The sequence below is a fragment of the Episyrphus balteatus genome, chromosome 2 (genome assembly GCF_945859705.1).
Source record: "Episyrphus balteatus chromosome 2, idEpiBalt1.1, whole genome shotgun sequence".
In the NCBI taxonomy this organism is placed as follows: Eukaryota; Metazoa; Arthropoda; class Insecta; order Diptera; family Syrphidae; genus Episyrphus; species Episyrphus balteatus.
This window is the reverse complement of record NC_079135.1, coordinates 129,049,625-129,067,987: the sequence shown is the minus strand read 5'-3', so window position 1 is coordinate 129,067,987 and position 18,363 is coordinate 129,049,625. Positions and strand designations below refer to the sequence as shown.

General features: G+C 31.3%; 1 protein-coding gene across 1 annotated transcript; it reads left to right on the top strand.

Annotated features, from left to right (window-relative positions):
- Positions 1–15,825: 15,825 nt before the first annotated feature.
- Positions 15,826–16,679, top strand: LOC129908214 (protein roadkill-like). Its single transcript, XM_055984575.1, has one exon. It carries the CDS (start codon positions 16,041–16,043, stop codon positions 16,494–16,496), a length of 456 nt encoding a protein of 151 aa, XP_055840550.1. The 5' UTR covers positions 15,826–16,040; the 3' UTR covers positions 16,497–16,679.
- The last annotated feature ends 1,684 nt before the right edge of the window (positions 16,680–18,363 follow it).

Genomic DNA, 18,363 nt, shown 5'->3' with positions numbered 1-18,363 from the left:
ACTTTTTTCAACATTTCCTAGACATGTTCTATTGAATTCAAATCCGAATATCTGTGTGGTCAATTCAAGGGTGGCATATTTTAATCTTGAAGATATTTTCAAACCACTCTAGCATGCATTATCGTGCATCAGACTGAACTGTGGACCAAATCTAGGGGTGATTGGAACCGCATGGTGTTCGAGGATATCAGTCAAGTATTTTTGGGTATTTAAAGTAGGTAGGTAGGAGAGCTCACTAACTCCGTAGGTGTTGTAAAGCAGAGTTTACTTCATGAAAATTTATGACTCATCTCTAAAAGGTTAGCGGGTTGACAGATAGACTTCAGCATATCTCTCCAAATCTTCCCCACAAACATTTTACTCCATACCTTCAATTTAAGATCACTCCTGTCTTATTTGAGAAAATAACCACGATACTGTGAGACAAAGTAATAGTAGGAATTTTCTGTAAAATAAATATGATGTGCGTTAAATTTGAGCAGGAGTGTACAATTTTGTTTTCAAAATGGCGGATTTCGTTAGGGGGTGGTGTCCCGAAAACGAACTTAATACTCTACCCTTCTTTCAGATTAAGATTAAAAAAAAAAAAAAAAAAACCTTCCTATATTTCGTTCCACGAAGATTTACAAAAAATCTTGCCTTCCTTTATTTCGTGCCACGGAAAAGTCTATCTTTCCTGTACTAAACAATTTGTTGTTGTTAGAGTTTGTTTTTATCTTCTCCAGCCCAGATATGGGTGTAATCTTGTTTTCATTCTTTTTTCTATTTCTTTTGACTTTTTCTTCCACTGACAAGCGTTGGAATTTCTCTAGAGTAGAGAGAGATCAGTATCAGAGAGATCCAGTAGCTCGTACAAGGTTTGCAAGAGGGCAAAAGAAAATTTGTTTATCTAGACTCAACTTTACAAATATAAACAAATAGAATTGATTTCTTTTTAAAAATTTGATTAATCCTAATTCAAAGCGTAAAATTGAAGAAAAAAAAATTGAACAATGGCAGAAAATAAACTTTCCACAGACCCTATTTTGAACGTTGAAAATTGGTGCCACACTTAATCAAAAATCATAAAATTAAATTTTAAATGGACCATAGACAATTTTTCTTTTCTCGAGCATAAACCATTTGGTGAGATGATTCAATCCTCCTTATTTTGTGGGGTTTCTGATCCGGAATTAAAATGGTTCATGAGATTGTATCCGAATGGTTTAACGGAACATTCCAAAGATTTTGTGTCATTATTTTTGGTTCCTAAATCATTACCAAATAATAAGAAGGAAATTTTGGGGAAATTTACTATTTCCATTTTAAATTCTAAATTCATGAAGCAGAAGAGTTTATCCGGCAGTGTTCATAATTTTGTCCTCTCTGAAGATTGGGGTTACGCAAAATTCGTTAGTCGAGACTACATTTTCGATAAAAATAACGACGTTCTGCCGGAGGACAAATTAACAATTTTCTGTGAACTGGAATTTCAAGCTGATTCTGTGAATATATCTGGCCAAAACACCACCGGCAAATATAAGAATATAATATAAGAATCATACATTGAAACTTTTAAATGATTTTAGTAAATTTTTAAATAGCGAAAGATTCAGTGATGTCACACTTGTCGTTGGTGAGCATGAATTTAAAGCTCACAAAACAATTTTGGCTGCCAGAAGTGATGTTTTTTTTGCAATGTTCGAACACGACATGGAAGAGCAGAAATTGAACCGAGTTGTAATAACCGATATAGACCATGTGGTTCTTCAAGAGATGCTTCATTTCATTTATACGGGTGAATCGCCGAATTTAGCAAAAATGGCTAATCATCTTATTGCTGCTGCTGATAAATATGCTTTGGAATCGTTAAAAGCCTTATCCGAAGAAACATTGTTTTATGCATTGTCAATTGAGACAGTAGTGTTATATTGAGACTTTGATTCGTTTACGTTCAAGATAATTAAGACATTGATTCGTTTACGTTCAGCACAAGACTGACTCAAACTTTTATTGAAACTTTAATATTGGAAGAAAATGATAGAGATAGGAAGTGGGAAGAAAAGAAAAATGCAGATTTATGCATTTAGTGAAGATTGTTATTGCTTGTGTGGGATGTGGGATTTAATGTTTGAAATGAGATAAGGATGATATTTTAATGTGGAGTGAAGACCACACGTAAGTGTTATTATAAGATATGTGTATAGAGGATATTATAGAGGATGTGTACAGATAAGGGTATAGAGCATAGTATTATAGAGGATGTGTACATAACACCTCCCCCCTTAGAAAGGAAATTGTAAAAAATTTAGAAAGAAATAAAGAAATTACATTTTTATACATTGGTACTTAACCTAATATAATTATTTTACAATTTCTGAGTATTTTCATATAAAACTTTTTTTTTTAATTACATATTTTATACATATGTAGGTACTTAATCTAATATAATTATTTTACATTTTCTGAATATTTTCATATAAAATATTTTTTAATCATTTGTAGAAAATCCTTGCGAAATTTCTTGTTTAGAGCGTCTCATTGAAGTTGGAGTATGCGGAGCGATGTGAAGTCGAGGAGTGTATGGCAAAGAAATGTCTTCCGAAGATCCACTATCATGTGGGTTTGATTTCGTTTTATAATTATTGTAAATTTTAACCAAACATGGGTCATTTTGATTGTGTCGACAACATATGAGCTGGATAAGTCTGAAACATCCACAGCAGGATAAACAATAGAGTATAATAATGATTGCGACTGCACTGACTAAGAATTGCATAGCCATTTTAAACCATCCGTTGTTAGCTTTTTGGATGTGATCATTGAAAAGTTTATCCATGTTCTCTTCTATTTTGTTTATTTGACTGGATGCTGTTTTTAATTCATCAAGGCGTATATTGGAAAGATTTATTGGGGATAGAAATAGTTTTGACTTGTTTTTTGATTTTAATTCACCACAGCAATCGTCTTCGAAAATTGGTATGTCTGGAAATATATGGTTGTATTCAGTCGATATTTTTGAAGTGGAAATAATTTGATGAGATGCTGAATATGCTCGGCATTCAGGCTGCAGTTTAAATAATCCTATTCCTTTTATGATATCATCTTTAATGTCTTCATCTTTGCAGCTGATGGTGATCAGTTCTTCTTGAGGACTCACGAAGATCCAAATGTTGTTTTTCAGAGGATGCCAAATTGAAATGTATCCTTGTAATATTTTCGTATTGCATTGTTCTGGTATATTTTTATTTAGTGTTGTAATTAGTTTTGTTTCGCAAGTTGGTGAAGTTGTAGTGGATTTTATAATATTATTTTCACAAATAGTCTTATCATTATAAATATTTTTACAATTTTATTCTTTATCTTCAATTGTTATATATGATAGCTTATTTACAGATATTGCTAAATAATTGGCTGAAGGATTGATAAAAATAAAGGAGTTATTTCTTAAAGGAACTGGGAGTGGATGTAATTTATATAGATTGAACTCTGTGTACGTAACCAAAGGAGTTTGTATGACAAAAACTAATTTGTTTTCTTTATAAAAAGCTTTTAATTTTGATATTTCAATTAGTTTAAAAGAATTGTCGTATTCCAAAGGCAATGGAAATGATTTTCCATTATTTAAACGATGAGTATTGTTTAATAATTCATCAATAAACCGTTTAGGTGTGATAATACTAGGGTGTAATATGTTTGTTTTCGAAAATAATATTGCAGATATAATTAAATCATATTGTTCGTTACATTCATTTATGAGATATGTTAGAAATGTCATATGAGAATTTAAAATCACTAGGATTTCTATTGAGTTTTCAAATTCATAAGTATTATTAAAGAATTCATTAAATTTGATAATGTTATCATTCAGTATATTTTCTGATACCTTTAAGGTATTTATTGTGTCATTAAAATTTGCAATAGTTGTTTTAATAATATGCATTTGATCTTTAAGAATGTATTTAATTGAAGAATCGTCGCTTTCAAGGTTATTAATTGCATTCATATAATTTTGAGCGTCATTGGCATCTGGTGTACCAAATAACCAATTAAGGGCGTAACCTCCACCATTGAATATTCCTCTCTTGGATCTTTTCTTTTTTAGTAATTGAGATAATGTTTCTTCTTTGAGAATGAGGTTATTAAATTGTAAGGAAAGAAAATTCAGTGATTGGTTACAATTATTTAAAAATGTAGATTCGCAAAATGATTTTGGTTGTTTTGTAGATACTGGTATATATTCTAGTTTACAATATGTCTTATGTGCACTGTGACATAAGGTTGATGTTTTATATTGAAATTTCTTAATAGCTTCTAATTTTGTCTGATAGTATGATATATCCAAAAATACAATCGTTTCGTATGTATCACTATAGAATTGGACTGTTCCAAGTTTCTCGTAAAAGATACCGCTACTTGTATTAATTTTATCGATTTCGTATTTTCCCATATCTGCAGATGTTAATTCCAAGATGTAGATCATGAGAGTATAGACCAATTTCATGATGGACCTGAAAAAGGTTTCAATCGATTTGAATGCACTTTTACAATTTTGTTACCAATTTTAATAGAATAATTTTGTTTTGCATGTATTTTAATTATACTGTAGGGACCTGTATATTTTTTATCTAATTTGTTAGATTGTTTATTTGCCAAGTAAACCTTGTCGTTTACTTTAAAATTTATAGGGTTAGCATTTTTATCATATCTTGATTTAGATTTAAGTTTGGAATCATTTAAATTTTCTCTGGCAATCTGATGGGTTTTATTAAGACGATATTTTAATTGATCGTAATATGAGTCATATGTATATTTCAAATCTGGGTTTGAGGTTATGGAAGTTGGGAGAATGGCCTTATGACCAAAGAGTAACTCATATGGAGTGTATTTGGAAGAAGAATGAACATGTGTATTATAGGCAAACATTGCTATTGGAACATATTTGTCCCAATCAGTTTGTCTTGAATTGATATAGTGCTTAAGATAGTCCTTGAGAGTCGAATGGGATCTCTCTAATGCACCATTACTTTGGGGATGGTATGCAGTGGTTATGAAATGTTTTATCTTAAAAAGTTTTAGGACATCTTTGATTAGGTTTGAGTTGAATTCGGTTCCTTGGTCAGAAAGAATAGACTTTGGAATTCCGAACTGTGAAATGAATAATATTAACTTATCAGCAACTGTGGTTGCAGTATGTATAGGTATGGGAATCGCATATGAAAACTTAGTTAAATCATCTTGCATTGTCAAGATGTATTTGTTACCATCTTCGGTTAACGGAAGTGGACCTACGATATCTATTGCTAGTTTTTCAAAAGGTTGTGAACTAGTACTGGTAATTTCCATTGGAGCTTTTCTTAATCTTCGTTCTGTTTTGTTCCGATTACATGAATCACAAGATTTAATATATCTCTTGATATCCTTTCGCATATGTTGCCACTTGTATCTATTATTAATTCTTTTAAGCATTCTATGAAATCCACAATGACCTGAGGTCGGAATGTCATGATTTTCTTTTAGAATTTGTGGAATTTGTTCCGGATTGGGATTTACTATGATATTCATATATATAGTTATTTTAATTTTTGAATTACGGAAAACATAAATAATTATGTCTCGACATTTTTCATATTTGAATTGGTTGTATTGATCAACCGGATTTGGTATAGAGATAGTATTTATTTTTTTTCTTTCGAGTTCGATTCTTAGATTTTGTATAGTATAAAAGAAATCTGAATACAGGGGCTTGTCAAAGAAATTTTGTTTTATAAAACAATGGAAAAACATTTGTTCATTTTCTGCAGTGGTCGTGAAATTAGAAAATAACTCGTGTGGAGTATTTTTAATTAATTCTGAGTTAATAGATTTAGAGAGTATTTCTTCTGTATAATTATTTTCATTGTCAATATCTAAGGCTGTGATGTATGCTATGGTTGATTTTGAATCAAGAATATTGTCATTACATTCACTGAAATCGAATATCGTTGGTAAAAGTGAATTATAATGGAATTTTACGTAATCATTAAATGTTTCTGTAATCTCAAAATGAAATATAGGGATTCTGGAAAGACAATCAGCATTTGAGTTGATTCGACCTGGTTTGAATGTAATTAGATATTCGTATTCTTCTAACCTCAATCGCCATCTAATTAATTTAGATCCAGGATCCTTTACATTGAATAACCATATAAGTGGTCGATGATCGGTTACGATCGTAAATTTTTGACCATAGAGATACGGACGGAAATGTTGTATAGACCAGACTATAGCGAGTAATTCGCGTTCGGTAGTGCTGTAATTTGATTCAGTGTGATTAAGAGTTCTGCTAGCATAAGCTATAGGAAGGTCAGATTTTCCATCATGCATTTGGCTAAGTACTGATCCAATCGCAAAATTGGATGCGTCGGTAGTAAGAATAAATTGTTTAGAAAAATCTGGGTATTGTAGAATTGGACTTGAAGTAAGTTTAAGTTTTAAAGCTTCGAAAGCATTTTCTTGTTCTTGAGTCCATTGATACGGAAAATCTTTTTTTAAAAGCTTAGTTAAGGGTTTAGTCAGTAAAGAAAAATTAGGAATGAAGCGTCGGTAGTAACCAGCTAGACCTAAGAATGATTTAATTGATTTAGTATCCTTTGGAACGGGAAAATTTTTAACTACTTCAGTTTTCTTAGGATCAGGTTTGACACCTTTATCGCTTATAATATGACCTAGATAATTTACTTCTTTCCTTAAGAACTCGCATTTTTCTATTTGTAATTTGAGATTATTTTTCCTAAGCCTTTCGAATATATTTCTTGCTTTTAAATTATGATCAGAGATCGAACTTGCATATATTACAATGTCATCTAAGTAAACGAAACATTGAAGTCCTTGTAAGCCTGTTAGAATTGTATTCATTAGTCTTTGAAAGCAGGCTGGAGCATTTTTAAGGCCAAAGGGCATACGAACGAATTCGTAATGTCCTGTTGGTGTGGAAAATGCGGTTTTTTGAGCATCATTAGGGTTCATTTGGATTTGATGAAATCCAGATGCCAAATCTAATGTTGTGAAATATTTCGCATGACTCAGTTGGTCAAGGATTTCACTTATGTTTGGTAGTGGATACGAATCTCCTACCGTGACATTATTGAGTTTTCGGTAGTCTATGACTACTCTCCATTTTTTCTCACCTGAAGCACCGGGCTTCTTGGGGACAATCCATAAAGGAGCCGACCATGGTGATACTGAAGGTCTAATGATACCTTGTTTAAGCATTTTAGAAATTTGACATTTCACTTCATTTTTGTGAACTTCTGGATACCTGTATGTCTTTGCGGCAATAGGCACATTATTTCCAGTATTTATTGAATGCGTAGTAGCATCAGTACATGTTAAGAATTCACCATCTAAGTGAAAGATGTCATTGAATTCTTCGCATAACGCGTAAACTGAATCTTTTTCTTCTTTATTAAGATGTGAAACACGTAAATTGCTTCTTAATGTTTCTAATCGTTTCGAATACGAGGGTTTATTGTTATTTAGACTAAAAGCGAATGCAGATTTAGGTAAAGGTTCAAGATTTAGAGATAATTGCTTAACTGCACATATTTTATTAGTTGTATTAAGAATTGAGGCATAAGCTTTATTGAATTCGTTTACTTTTGTAATGGCTTTAGATAAATAAACACCTTCACAAATTTCCGTTTCAGGTAATATTCCTTCAAATATATGAGGGTTAGCTATATCAATTTCTACTAGGGTTTCACTTCTAGGACTTAAAAAATACATTGAACTTGGATATATTTCTAAGCAGTTGGTTTCTCTGAAACATAAGGTATTATTATTGTAATCAATTTTAGCATGATTTCCTCTTAAGAAATCGTTACCGAGAATACCGTCATGTGGTATGTTCGAACTTTGATTTATGATATGGAAATTTTGTCTTATTTGAATTGGAAGTGGATCACCAATATCTAAGATACAAGATCCGATCGTGTATATTGTATTTCCTATGCTAATACCATTGAGGTTTAATTTATTATTATTATTGATATTTACATTTGGTTTAAGAACGTTATTTTTTAAAATTGAGACACTAGCACCAGTGTCTAATAAAAGATTTAAGTATTTCTTATTTGCCTGAGGGCAACTTATTTTCACTATTGGTAACTTATGCAAATTAGAAGAAAAGAAAATATTTCTTTTTAAATATCGGTTGCCATTTGGGGATCCTCCAGCAAGGCAACTTTTACTGGAGTATTCAGTTGGTTTTTTTGAAAGTTATTCGGATTCTGGTGATTATTGTAACCACTTTGATTTCGGTTATTATTGAACTGTCGCTTACGACATTCTTCTATATTGTGACCAATTTTCTTGCAATACTTGCAACACTTAATTTCTTTGGAGTTTGGAGAAGATTTTTGAATATTCGTCGAAGAAGCAACGTTCACACTTCGTTTTTGGTTTCTGCAATTAATAGTATTATGCGTATTGGTTTTACATGTGGAACAATACAAACGTTTATTATTACACATATTATTAATTCGTTCTTCTGTCAGAGCAGAAGTTATGGCTTCATTTAAATTTTTTGGTTCCTTCATTCTTAATGACTGCGAGATATTTGGACTTGAAAAATATACTAATCTATTAAGAGCTATCTCTTGAAGCATTTCAATTTTACCTGCCAATTTAATTTGATCTGAAGTTGAAGAGTTTGTAGAGTTTATGCATCGTTTAAGAGCACTTTCTATTCGACAAGTGAATTTGTTTACCGGTTCATTCGGTGCTTGTTTACAATTAATTAATTCATAAATTAATTGCGAATGATGTTTTGAGTCTTGATATAAATCTTTAAGAAAATTTTTTAAATCGTCCCAATTTAAAAACACTCTATTAACACAAGCAGTTTTTGCTTTCCCAGTAATTTGGGTTTGGATGTAGTCGAGCAATATGTATTTTTGCGTGGCTGTAGCCAGTGCGAAAGCGCGGTTACAATCGCTTATGAATGATGACAGTTCTTCGCGATTGCCATCGAAGGGTTTTATAAATTTTATCAAAATATTAATTGGGATATCTGGGTCTTTAGGAGGGGTTAGGGAAGATTCTTCTTTTGAATCTTTTAATTCTTTTGAATCTTTTGATTCTTTTGAATCTTTTGAATCTTTTTTATCTATGTTGTCGCCCGTCATTGTTAGGTATATTTTTTTTTTTACAATATAAAAATATAAATTTTATGTTTTTTTTTTTATGGCTACGATTACAAATATTAGTATTTAAACACTTATAGTTACGTTTGTACTTATAATTACGTTTGTTTTTATACACTTCAATTTTTTTTTTTTTTTTACACTGCAATATGTTGGTCAATAAGTTGACTATTAAACGTTTTGGAGATAGATATTTAACTTCTGACACCAATGTTATATTGAGACTTTAATTCGTTTACGTTCAAGATAATTAAGACATTGATTCGTTTACGTTCAGCACAAGACTGACTCAAACTTTTATTGAAACTTTAATATTGGAAGAAAATGATAGAGATAGGAAGTGGGAAGAAAAGAAAAATGCAGATTTATGCATTTAGTGAAGATTGTTATTGCTTGTGTGGGATGTGGGATTTAATGTTTGAAATGAGATAAGGATGATATTTTAATGTGGAGTGAAGACCACACGTAAGTGTTATTATAAGATATGTGTATAGAGGATATTATAGAGGATGTGTACAGATAAGGGTATAGAGCATAGTATTATAGAGGATGTGTACATAACAGTAGCTGAGACTTTAGCTTTAGCTGTTATGCACAGTGCAGATAAATTAAAAGAGAAGACCATCGAATTTTTTAAAAACCATTACAAAGAAATCGTCAAAACTAATGAATGGAAAAATTTGGCAAAAACTAATCCAATTGTATTAGCTGAGACGTTTGAAGCATTATTCTCACAAAATGACAATGATCAACAGCAAGATGAGAAAGCAGAAATTACAAAATCGTAAACCTCAGGCAATGCAATTATTTTTTATTTGTTTTTTTTTTTTTTTTTTTATTCAAGATTTCAAATTTTTTCTTTGTTTGTTATTCCAACATTTTTGTAAAATACTTTTTATTTTTTATACGTAAAAAATGCGTTTTGAAAATATTACTCGGACTACAAATTTATTCCCTTCTTCCTAGCAGAGCTTAAATACATACCGCTACAGTAAAAGTGATCACTGTTTGAACCAGTCGACGAATCAAGTAATCAGGGTGTGACTTCCCATTTGAAAGTTTCCCGGTAGGTTTTAATGGGTTTGTACATATTGAGGCCAAGCTTTGTCATGCTGTAGAATCACGTTTTAGGCGTCTTCTAGTATTCCACGCTCATCTTAATCGCATCAACTGGAGTCGATACCATTGCCCATGATTGTTTTGTTAGGGTTCGCGGATCCTCATCCTCAATTGCTGGGTAGGTACATAATCAGACATTTTCACAGAAACAAAAGTAAATACCAACATATGACACCGCATCTTCCTTTCGAATTTCGTTTTCTCAAGAAAACAAATTGAAAAGGTCCGACAAATCGGAAAAAAATTTCTCTGTGGATGTGTTTCACGGTGTTAGTTTGGTGTATTCGGTTGATTTATTTCAATTGTTTTTTTTTTTTTTTAATGGGACAAAAACTCAAGTTAGAAAATATGTTTCAAATATGTACCTACGCTAATTAGTTTGAGGTATGAACAAAATTTAAAGAACAAGTTACTGGAAAATTATAAAGACAAATTATTATTATCAAATAAATTTACAATGTAATTAAAATTAGAAGCTTTATCACTGGAAAATTTATAATATTATAACTTTTTTAAAGGTTTCAAGTTTAAGAGCAAGTATAGTTTATAAACGTTTTGAATGTTTTCCGTTGGGTTAGTTGAATGCCAATTTATTTTATAATGAAAAGGGAATTAAATAGATCCTTTACTTTTGGACAATCTGATGTTTTATAGTTAAGATTTGATTGGATTGGCAAAGATGGACACTAGGGTTTTTTTTGCCGAAGGTGGCGAAAGTATTTTTTATTTTGATTGTTGTTTCAATGGGATACATAGGCGCCTCATTTTTGGGAATGACTAAAGAGGATTGGTGAACGCATGTATGATTTCCAGTTATTAATTCTTATGTTTTTCTAATAGTTGTTGATCACTCTTAGTGGCACAACACTGTGTAGCCAGGCCATTAGGAATTATTTTTTAACTGGGGGGACTGTCAGTTGTTCCGAATTCTTACGATGCATTTTTTAATTCATTTGTTATTTCAAAAAAAACCTTGTGTACAATTCCTTGGTTTTAGTGGACTTTTTGGATGCTGCTATACCCTTGTTTACCGTTACTGGTAGATCAAATCCATAGAAGTGTATTTCTCAGTTTGACTGATTTGATTATTGGAGTAAAACTAATCTTATTTGAAACATTTAGAGTGATTATATTATCGAAGTCTCCATTAACACCAAAGGTATGCAATTCTTACAGATTGCCAAAAGTCTTACAGTCTTACAGCGTATAAAAACACCTAAATGTAATAAGGATGAGTGTGTTTGGATTTGGATGTATAATGTACAAACTATTTTTTAAGGCTACAAATTTAATTATATTAAGCCCTGGTTTTTCAGTAATCAGTTAGACAATCAGAAGAATAAATGAATAGCAGTTAGTAATATTTTTTTTAACATAAGGCCGTGTGTGAATTGCGTAAAAGAGTTAACCCCGTGTAAAATTTTTTACGAATTGAGGTGAATAAAAAAATTTCAGCTGTATAGTTTATTGTTTAATATTTTTCTTTGCCTTTTTTCTGCCATGAAACTCCTTTTTACTAAAAAAAAGAAAACAAAAAAAAACCATCTGTAAAAAAATTTAACCTAATTTAACCAGGTCCCAGAGCCTATTAAATGTTTAACATGTGAAAATTTTTTATTCACCTCAATAGTGTCAAAAATTTTACACGGTGTTAACTATTTAACGCAATTCACACACGGCCTTAGCTTCAAAAGTTATTAATTATCACGTCATCACGTAAAATTATCGTCCGTAAACCGATTTTACAGACGACCAAAAAAAGTATGCAGTTTAATTTCTTTTATAGAGATGCATTTAAAAAAAATCAAAATCCTTAAAGCCGTTTTTTAAAAAACTAATTTTTTATATACCATTTTTTGAAAAAAAAAAGTTTTAAAATAGAGTTGGTATCCTATTTTTTGTACAATTATTAATCAACACGTAAAACTAAAATTTCGAAAGAATTCACTGTGCCGTTTTCGAAAATTCGATTTATCAAAAAAAAAAATTTCAAAAATTTGTTCAAAAATCCAAAAATTATTTTTTCAAAATTTATTTTGGGAGAGAATCAGATTTAAAAATACGGTTCTATGGGAAGTACCGTTAATAACCGTTTTCCAAAAACTGATACTTAAATTTTTTGCTTAAAATTGTTTTTTCGAAAATTAAACTTTTCCAAATTTGGACCAAAAAAAAAAAACAAGTATAAACTAGGTTTGATATGCACAAAATGTGGATAAAAAAGTTCATACTTTACAATTTTCAAGTAAGAGCATTTATTTTTTTATGCACATCACTCAATATCATGGAAAATTGCTATCTCAACATTTTTTTACGAATGCATAACTTGATATATAAGTACCTATATCGCAAGTAAAAAATCAGCCTTCCAATATTTCGTTCCACGAAAGTCTATCTTTCTGTACTAACAATTTGGTGTATAGTTTCTTTATGTCTTCTCCAGGCCAGCTATGGTTGTAATCTTGTTTTCATTCTTTTTTGTTTTTTGACAAGCATTGGAATTTCTCTAGAGTAGAGATCAGTATCAGAGAGATCGTTAGCTAGTCCGATTGCAAGAGCGTAAAAGAACATTTGTTTATCTACACTCAATTTTATAAATATAAACAAAAAGAATTGATTTCTTTTTCAAATTACATTAAACCGAAGATTTAAAGAAAAAAAAATAATCAAATAATGGCACAAAATCATCTCTCCACAGAACCAATATCGAATATTGAAAATTGGTGTCACACTTCATCAAAAATCATAAAACTCAACTTTAAATGGACAATAGATAATTTCAACTTTCTTCAGCATAGAAAAGTTGGCGAGATGATTCAATCCTCATTATTTTGTGGGGTCTCAAATCCAGAATCAAAATGGTTCATGCAATTATATCCAAATGGTATCAGAGAAGATTGCAAAGAATTTGTATCATTGTTTTTGATTCCCAAATCATTGCCATATAATAAAAAAGAAATTTTGGGCAAATTTGCTATTTCAATTTTAAATTCGAAAGCAATGAAACAAAAAGTTACATCTTGCAATGTTCACAATTTTGTCCTCTCCGAAGATTGGGGTTACGGCAAATTTGTTAGTCGAGAATATATTTTCGACAAAAATAACGACGTTTTGCCGGACGACAAACAAAGTCTAATTTCTTTAAATCGCTCTACCTAGATGCAAATAAAACGTATAAGAGAGTATGCAAAAATAAACAAAAAACTTTTATGGCTGGTTTAGCAGTAAGTTTATCAAAGTGTAAAGACTCAAAATCATTTTGGTCTAAAGTGAGATTTTTAGGTGGTGTTAAAAATGTTTCAGCAACTACAATAAATGTAGAGTTACTAGCAAACCATTTCATGGAACTTCTTAACGCGTCAACAAACTCACAACTATTTCAATATGCTTTACCCTCAATCACGATTTCAGACCTAGACGACCCTATTACAATAAATGAATTGCAAGCAACCCTTAAAAACATGAAAAACAACAAGGCAGCCGGGCTAGATGGAATCCCAGCTGAATTTTATAAAAACTCATCCCCGTCTTTCCTAAATCTTCTTCTTGATTTTTTTAATAAGCTTCTTGAAAAAGAAGAAATACCTCAGTCATTTTTGATGTCACAAATTTGTCCAATTTTTAAAAAAGGAGATCCAAGCTCACCAGCAAACTATAGGGGCATTTCGATTCTTCCTTGTTTGAGAAAAATATTTACTCAAATTCTATACTGCAGGCTTATGAAGTGGGTAGAAGAAAACAAATTGCTAAGCACTTTCCAAGCTGGTTTTCGTTCTGGTCTTTCAACTGTGGATCAAATCTTCGCACTCTCCAACATAGCAAAACGTTTCATCGATAACAAACAAAAACTTTATGTATTTTTCATTGATTTTAGGGCAGCATTTGATACTATCAACCGGAATTCACTTATTTATAAATTATCAAATTTAGGTATATCGACGAAATTTTTAAGACTCTATAAACTTCTCCTCACTAATACTTGCGCTACTGTGTCAAACGGGAGCTCCACATCCAGCTTCTTTAACACTGATTGCGGTGTGCCCCAAGGTTGCCCCTTAAGCCCGATTATGTTCGCCCTTTTCATTGACGATATCTCCCGTGATCTTCCTGGGGGTGTTAGGTTCGGAAGTCTACTTATTAAGGTACTACTTTATGCGGATGACCTTGTTGTTTTGGCGGATAACCCCACCACATTACAATTACAAATTAATAGACTTAAAAACTTTTGTGATAAATGGGACCTGATTATAAACACCTCAAAATCAAAAATTATGATTTTTGAAAGCTCCCGTCGAAGGAGAAACCCGCTAGAAGCATGGTCATTGGATCGTGAACCTATAGAGGTGGTTAACCAATTCAAGTATTTAGGTGTTCTATTTTGTAGCAATCTCGATTTCCGGCCCCATGTTAAGGAAAAATGCTTGTCGGCAAAAACTGCAATAAACCTTATATGGAACAAAATCTTCTGCAATAAGTACATAGGCATCTCAGCAAAATTTAGAGTTTTTGAAGCCACTATAAACTCATGCTTATGCTATGCCAGTCAAGTTTTTGGTTACCAAGATCTCGATGAATTTGAGGTAGTGCAGCGCTTCTTTTTTAAACGTATATTCAAACTTCCAAATTATACACCAACTTACGCTATACATGTGGAATCAGGTATCCCTCCGATTTTTCTAAAAAATCTTAAATTTAATGCCGATTATATAGTAAAAGTAATGCAAAGGTCAAATGAAAATCTTCATAAGCAAATGATGGATTTCGCATTCCGAAGGAATTTATCACCGTTTAAAGAATGGTATGAAATAGCAAATGCACACGGATTTAATCTAAACCTAAGTACAACTACTCTTGCTAATTGGAAAGGTAGGTTTTATGAATGTATTGCATTGGTTGATGATTCATTGTATCTCAATTTCTTGAATAGGGCTAGAACCTCTCCAAGCAGATTGGTCTATAAGCAACTTAATCACACTTTGTTCGTAAACAATTATTTTAATAGTAATCTCTCTGCAAATCAAATAGGTACTTTGTTTAAAGCAAGAACTGAGATGCTAAATCTTAATTACAAACCTCACAGAAATGATAATCCCAGGTGTAACCTCTGCAATCGAAATGAAATCGAAGATGTCAACCACTTCTTAGCCGTTTGTCCAATGCTACAAGAACTTCGAAGACTTTATTTTTCCAAAAGCTTTCTCAATCACCAGGAAGCGAAACAAATTTTAAACGGAGAGTGGGGTTGGAAGGACCTTTACAATTTTATTGATCATGCCTTAGATTACCGAAACAGTTTTTTAGAGTAAATTTAAATTTTTATTATTTATTTAAATTCAATCTTTTTATTCAATTGTCTACATAATCTATTTATAAATTTTATATCTAATCTTAAACTTTCTTTTTTTATTCTCGATAAATGTCAATTTTCAGGCAGACGGCAAATATATTTTTTGCCATGCTAATGTTCTTATATAATTTTTCAAATGTATTTCGAGTTTTGATCAAATAAAGAATTTGTAATAATAATAATAATAATAACTAACGATATTCTGTGAACTCCAACTTCTAGCTGATCCAGTTAATACATCTGGCCAAAATATCATCCAAAAATATCAGATTCATGAATGTAAACTTTCCAATGATTTAAGTCAACTTTTGAATAGAAACAAATTCAGTGATGTCACACTCGTTGTGGGTGAACATAAATTTCAAGCGCATAAAACAATTTTGGCTGCCCGAAGCGAAGTTTTCGCTGCAATGTTCGAACATGAAATGGAGGAACAACAATCAAGTCGAGTTGTAATAACCGATGTTGATCATGAAGTACTGCAAGAGATGCTTCAATACATTTATACAGGTCAATCGCCAAATATAGAAAAGATGGCAAATCATCTTTTTGTCGCGGCTGATAAATATGCTTTGGAACAATTGAAACTTCTATCTGAAGAAGCGCTGTTCTTAGGATTGTCAATTGAAACAGTAGCTGAAACTTTAGTTTTAGCTGATATGCACAGTGCACATCAGTTAAAAGTAAAGACTATTGAATTTTTCAAATCTCATGCCAATGAAGTATTAAAAACGAGTGAATGGAAAAATTTAGCCAAAACTAATCCTACTTTATTGGTTGAAGCGTTAGAAGCGTTGATAGAGCAGAATGACAATGATCATTTACAAGATTGTATGGATGATCAAGCAGGAACTACAAAATCGTAAACCGAAATCAACATATCTGTATATTTTTTTGTTTTTTAATTGATCTTTTCAAAATTTTTTTACACAGAAAGATGTATTTTTTTACTTTTATTATTTTTTTCTTAAACAAGATTATTAATTCTCTTTATTATTCTTTAAATTTTGTTATTTTATATTATAAAATATTAAAAAATGTAAAACAAATTAGTTAATTTTATTCATTACGTTTTGAAAATATTAGGTGTGCGAATTTCTATTTGCCAGAAAAGCTCAATTATTTTTGATCTCCTATCAAAAAATACTAGGAAACTAGCTTACCCGTGCGAGACTTCTCGCATGCTTAAATAAAAAGAAAGTATAGGTAGGTAGGTACAAATGTAAATGCAGAGTGTGTTTTTTAAAAAGTCGAGAATTACTAAAAAACTCGTGTTTATCCCATTTAAAATACATTGGATTAGCCCCAGTTTAAGTTAAACAGCTATGAATATGGCACATTAAATTTAGCAATTCTAGGTTCCCTAAGCTGTACATACATTTTATAATTAACTCTATTTCAAACAGGTTGCCGCAACTAATATCTCAAACTTGGTCAATTTGAAGAACTTGAACCGATGTTGAATCATGCATTCACCACCTTAAATCGTCAATAAAAAAATTGTTGAACGTAAGGTTTCTGTCTGATTCTTACATCCGACAATTTTTCCTTTGACGATTTTTCTTTGCTGTTGTATTGGGCTTTTCCAAAAATTATCTTAGACCCATTTAATTCACACTCCATTAAATTTTATATCGCTATTCAAAAGTGGAAATTTTAAAATTCGTATCTACCTACGTGATTTAATTGTTTTTCATTTTTAATAGCCACTTATCATATTTTAGCCTAGGAAGTACCTTAACGGACCTAACACCCCTATTACGATTGTCAACTATCAATTGATAGTTGATAAATACTGAAATTTGATGTTTTAAAATCGAAATGGGGGAAAACTGGTCATTTTTTTAATGGATCTTTTCAGTTACATTTCACGGTTAGCATCATTCTTCGTTTTCAAATTTTTTTCAAAGCAAATAAGAGATCGAATTTTTTTTTAACAACTATAAATTCTTTGCTTCCGGCTACAAAGAGGTTAAGTCACAAAATTGCACTTTCGGGTTTTGATGAAAAGAGAATCAAAAACATAAATTTAGAGTAACTCTTTCTTATAAAAATAAGAGGATCAATGCTCAAAAATTCATCGATTTTCAACTTCAATCTGATTTTATGTAAGTCCTTTTTACCCAGGGGCAAAGAATTGATAGTTGACAATCGTAATAGGGGTGCAACACTTACGCCCCTATAGCACGCAAAGAGCAAATGAAGGGTCCAGGGGAAAAACGGCACATGTCCACTTTTTGTCAAAAATAAACGAATGATGAGGTCTTTGTAGTATTTACTCACAGTACACATAATAAGGTAATATATTCCGAACGTTGTCAAAATTTGTTTGTCAAAAATGGGCACCAATCTGTCAGGTCGGCCCTTAATTTTTATATTTCAATCGCAGTAAACAGGAAATTAGTTTTTGTTTTAATTTATAAAATGTCATTTTAAAATATTATAAATTGAAAAATAACAAATTTTCTTCGTGTTTCATCGCGGCAAATGGTAAATAATTGTTTAAAAATTAGTGGTGTGCGTGGTTTATCAGTTTTTGTGCATTTTTCGTCGGTATTTTAAACAATTAAGAATTCGGTAGCTGACATTGGTCGCCAAAGTGTCATGTTTTGACAATCTGGCGACCAATGTCAGTTCGGAATATATTACCTTTTTATGTGTACTGTGGTATTTACTGACCACTATCTGATGGCATCCTTACTTTTATAAAACAAATTTAAGCCTTGCTGAAAA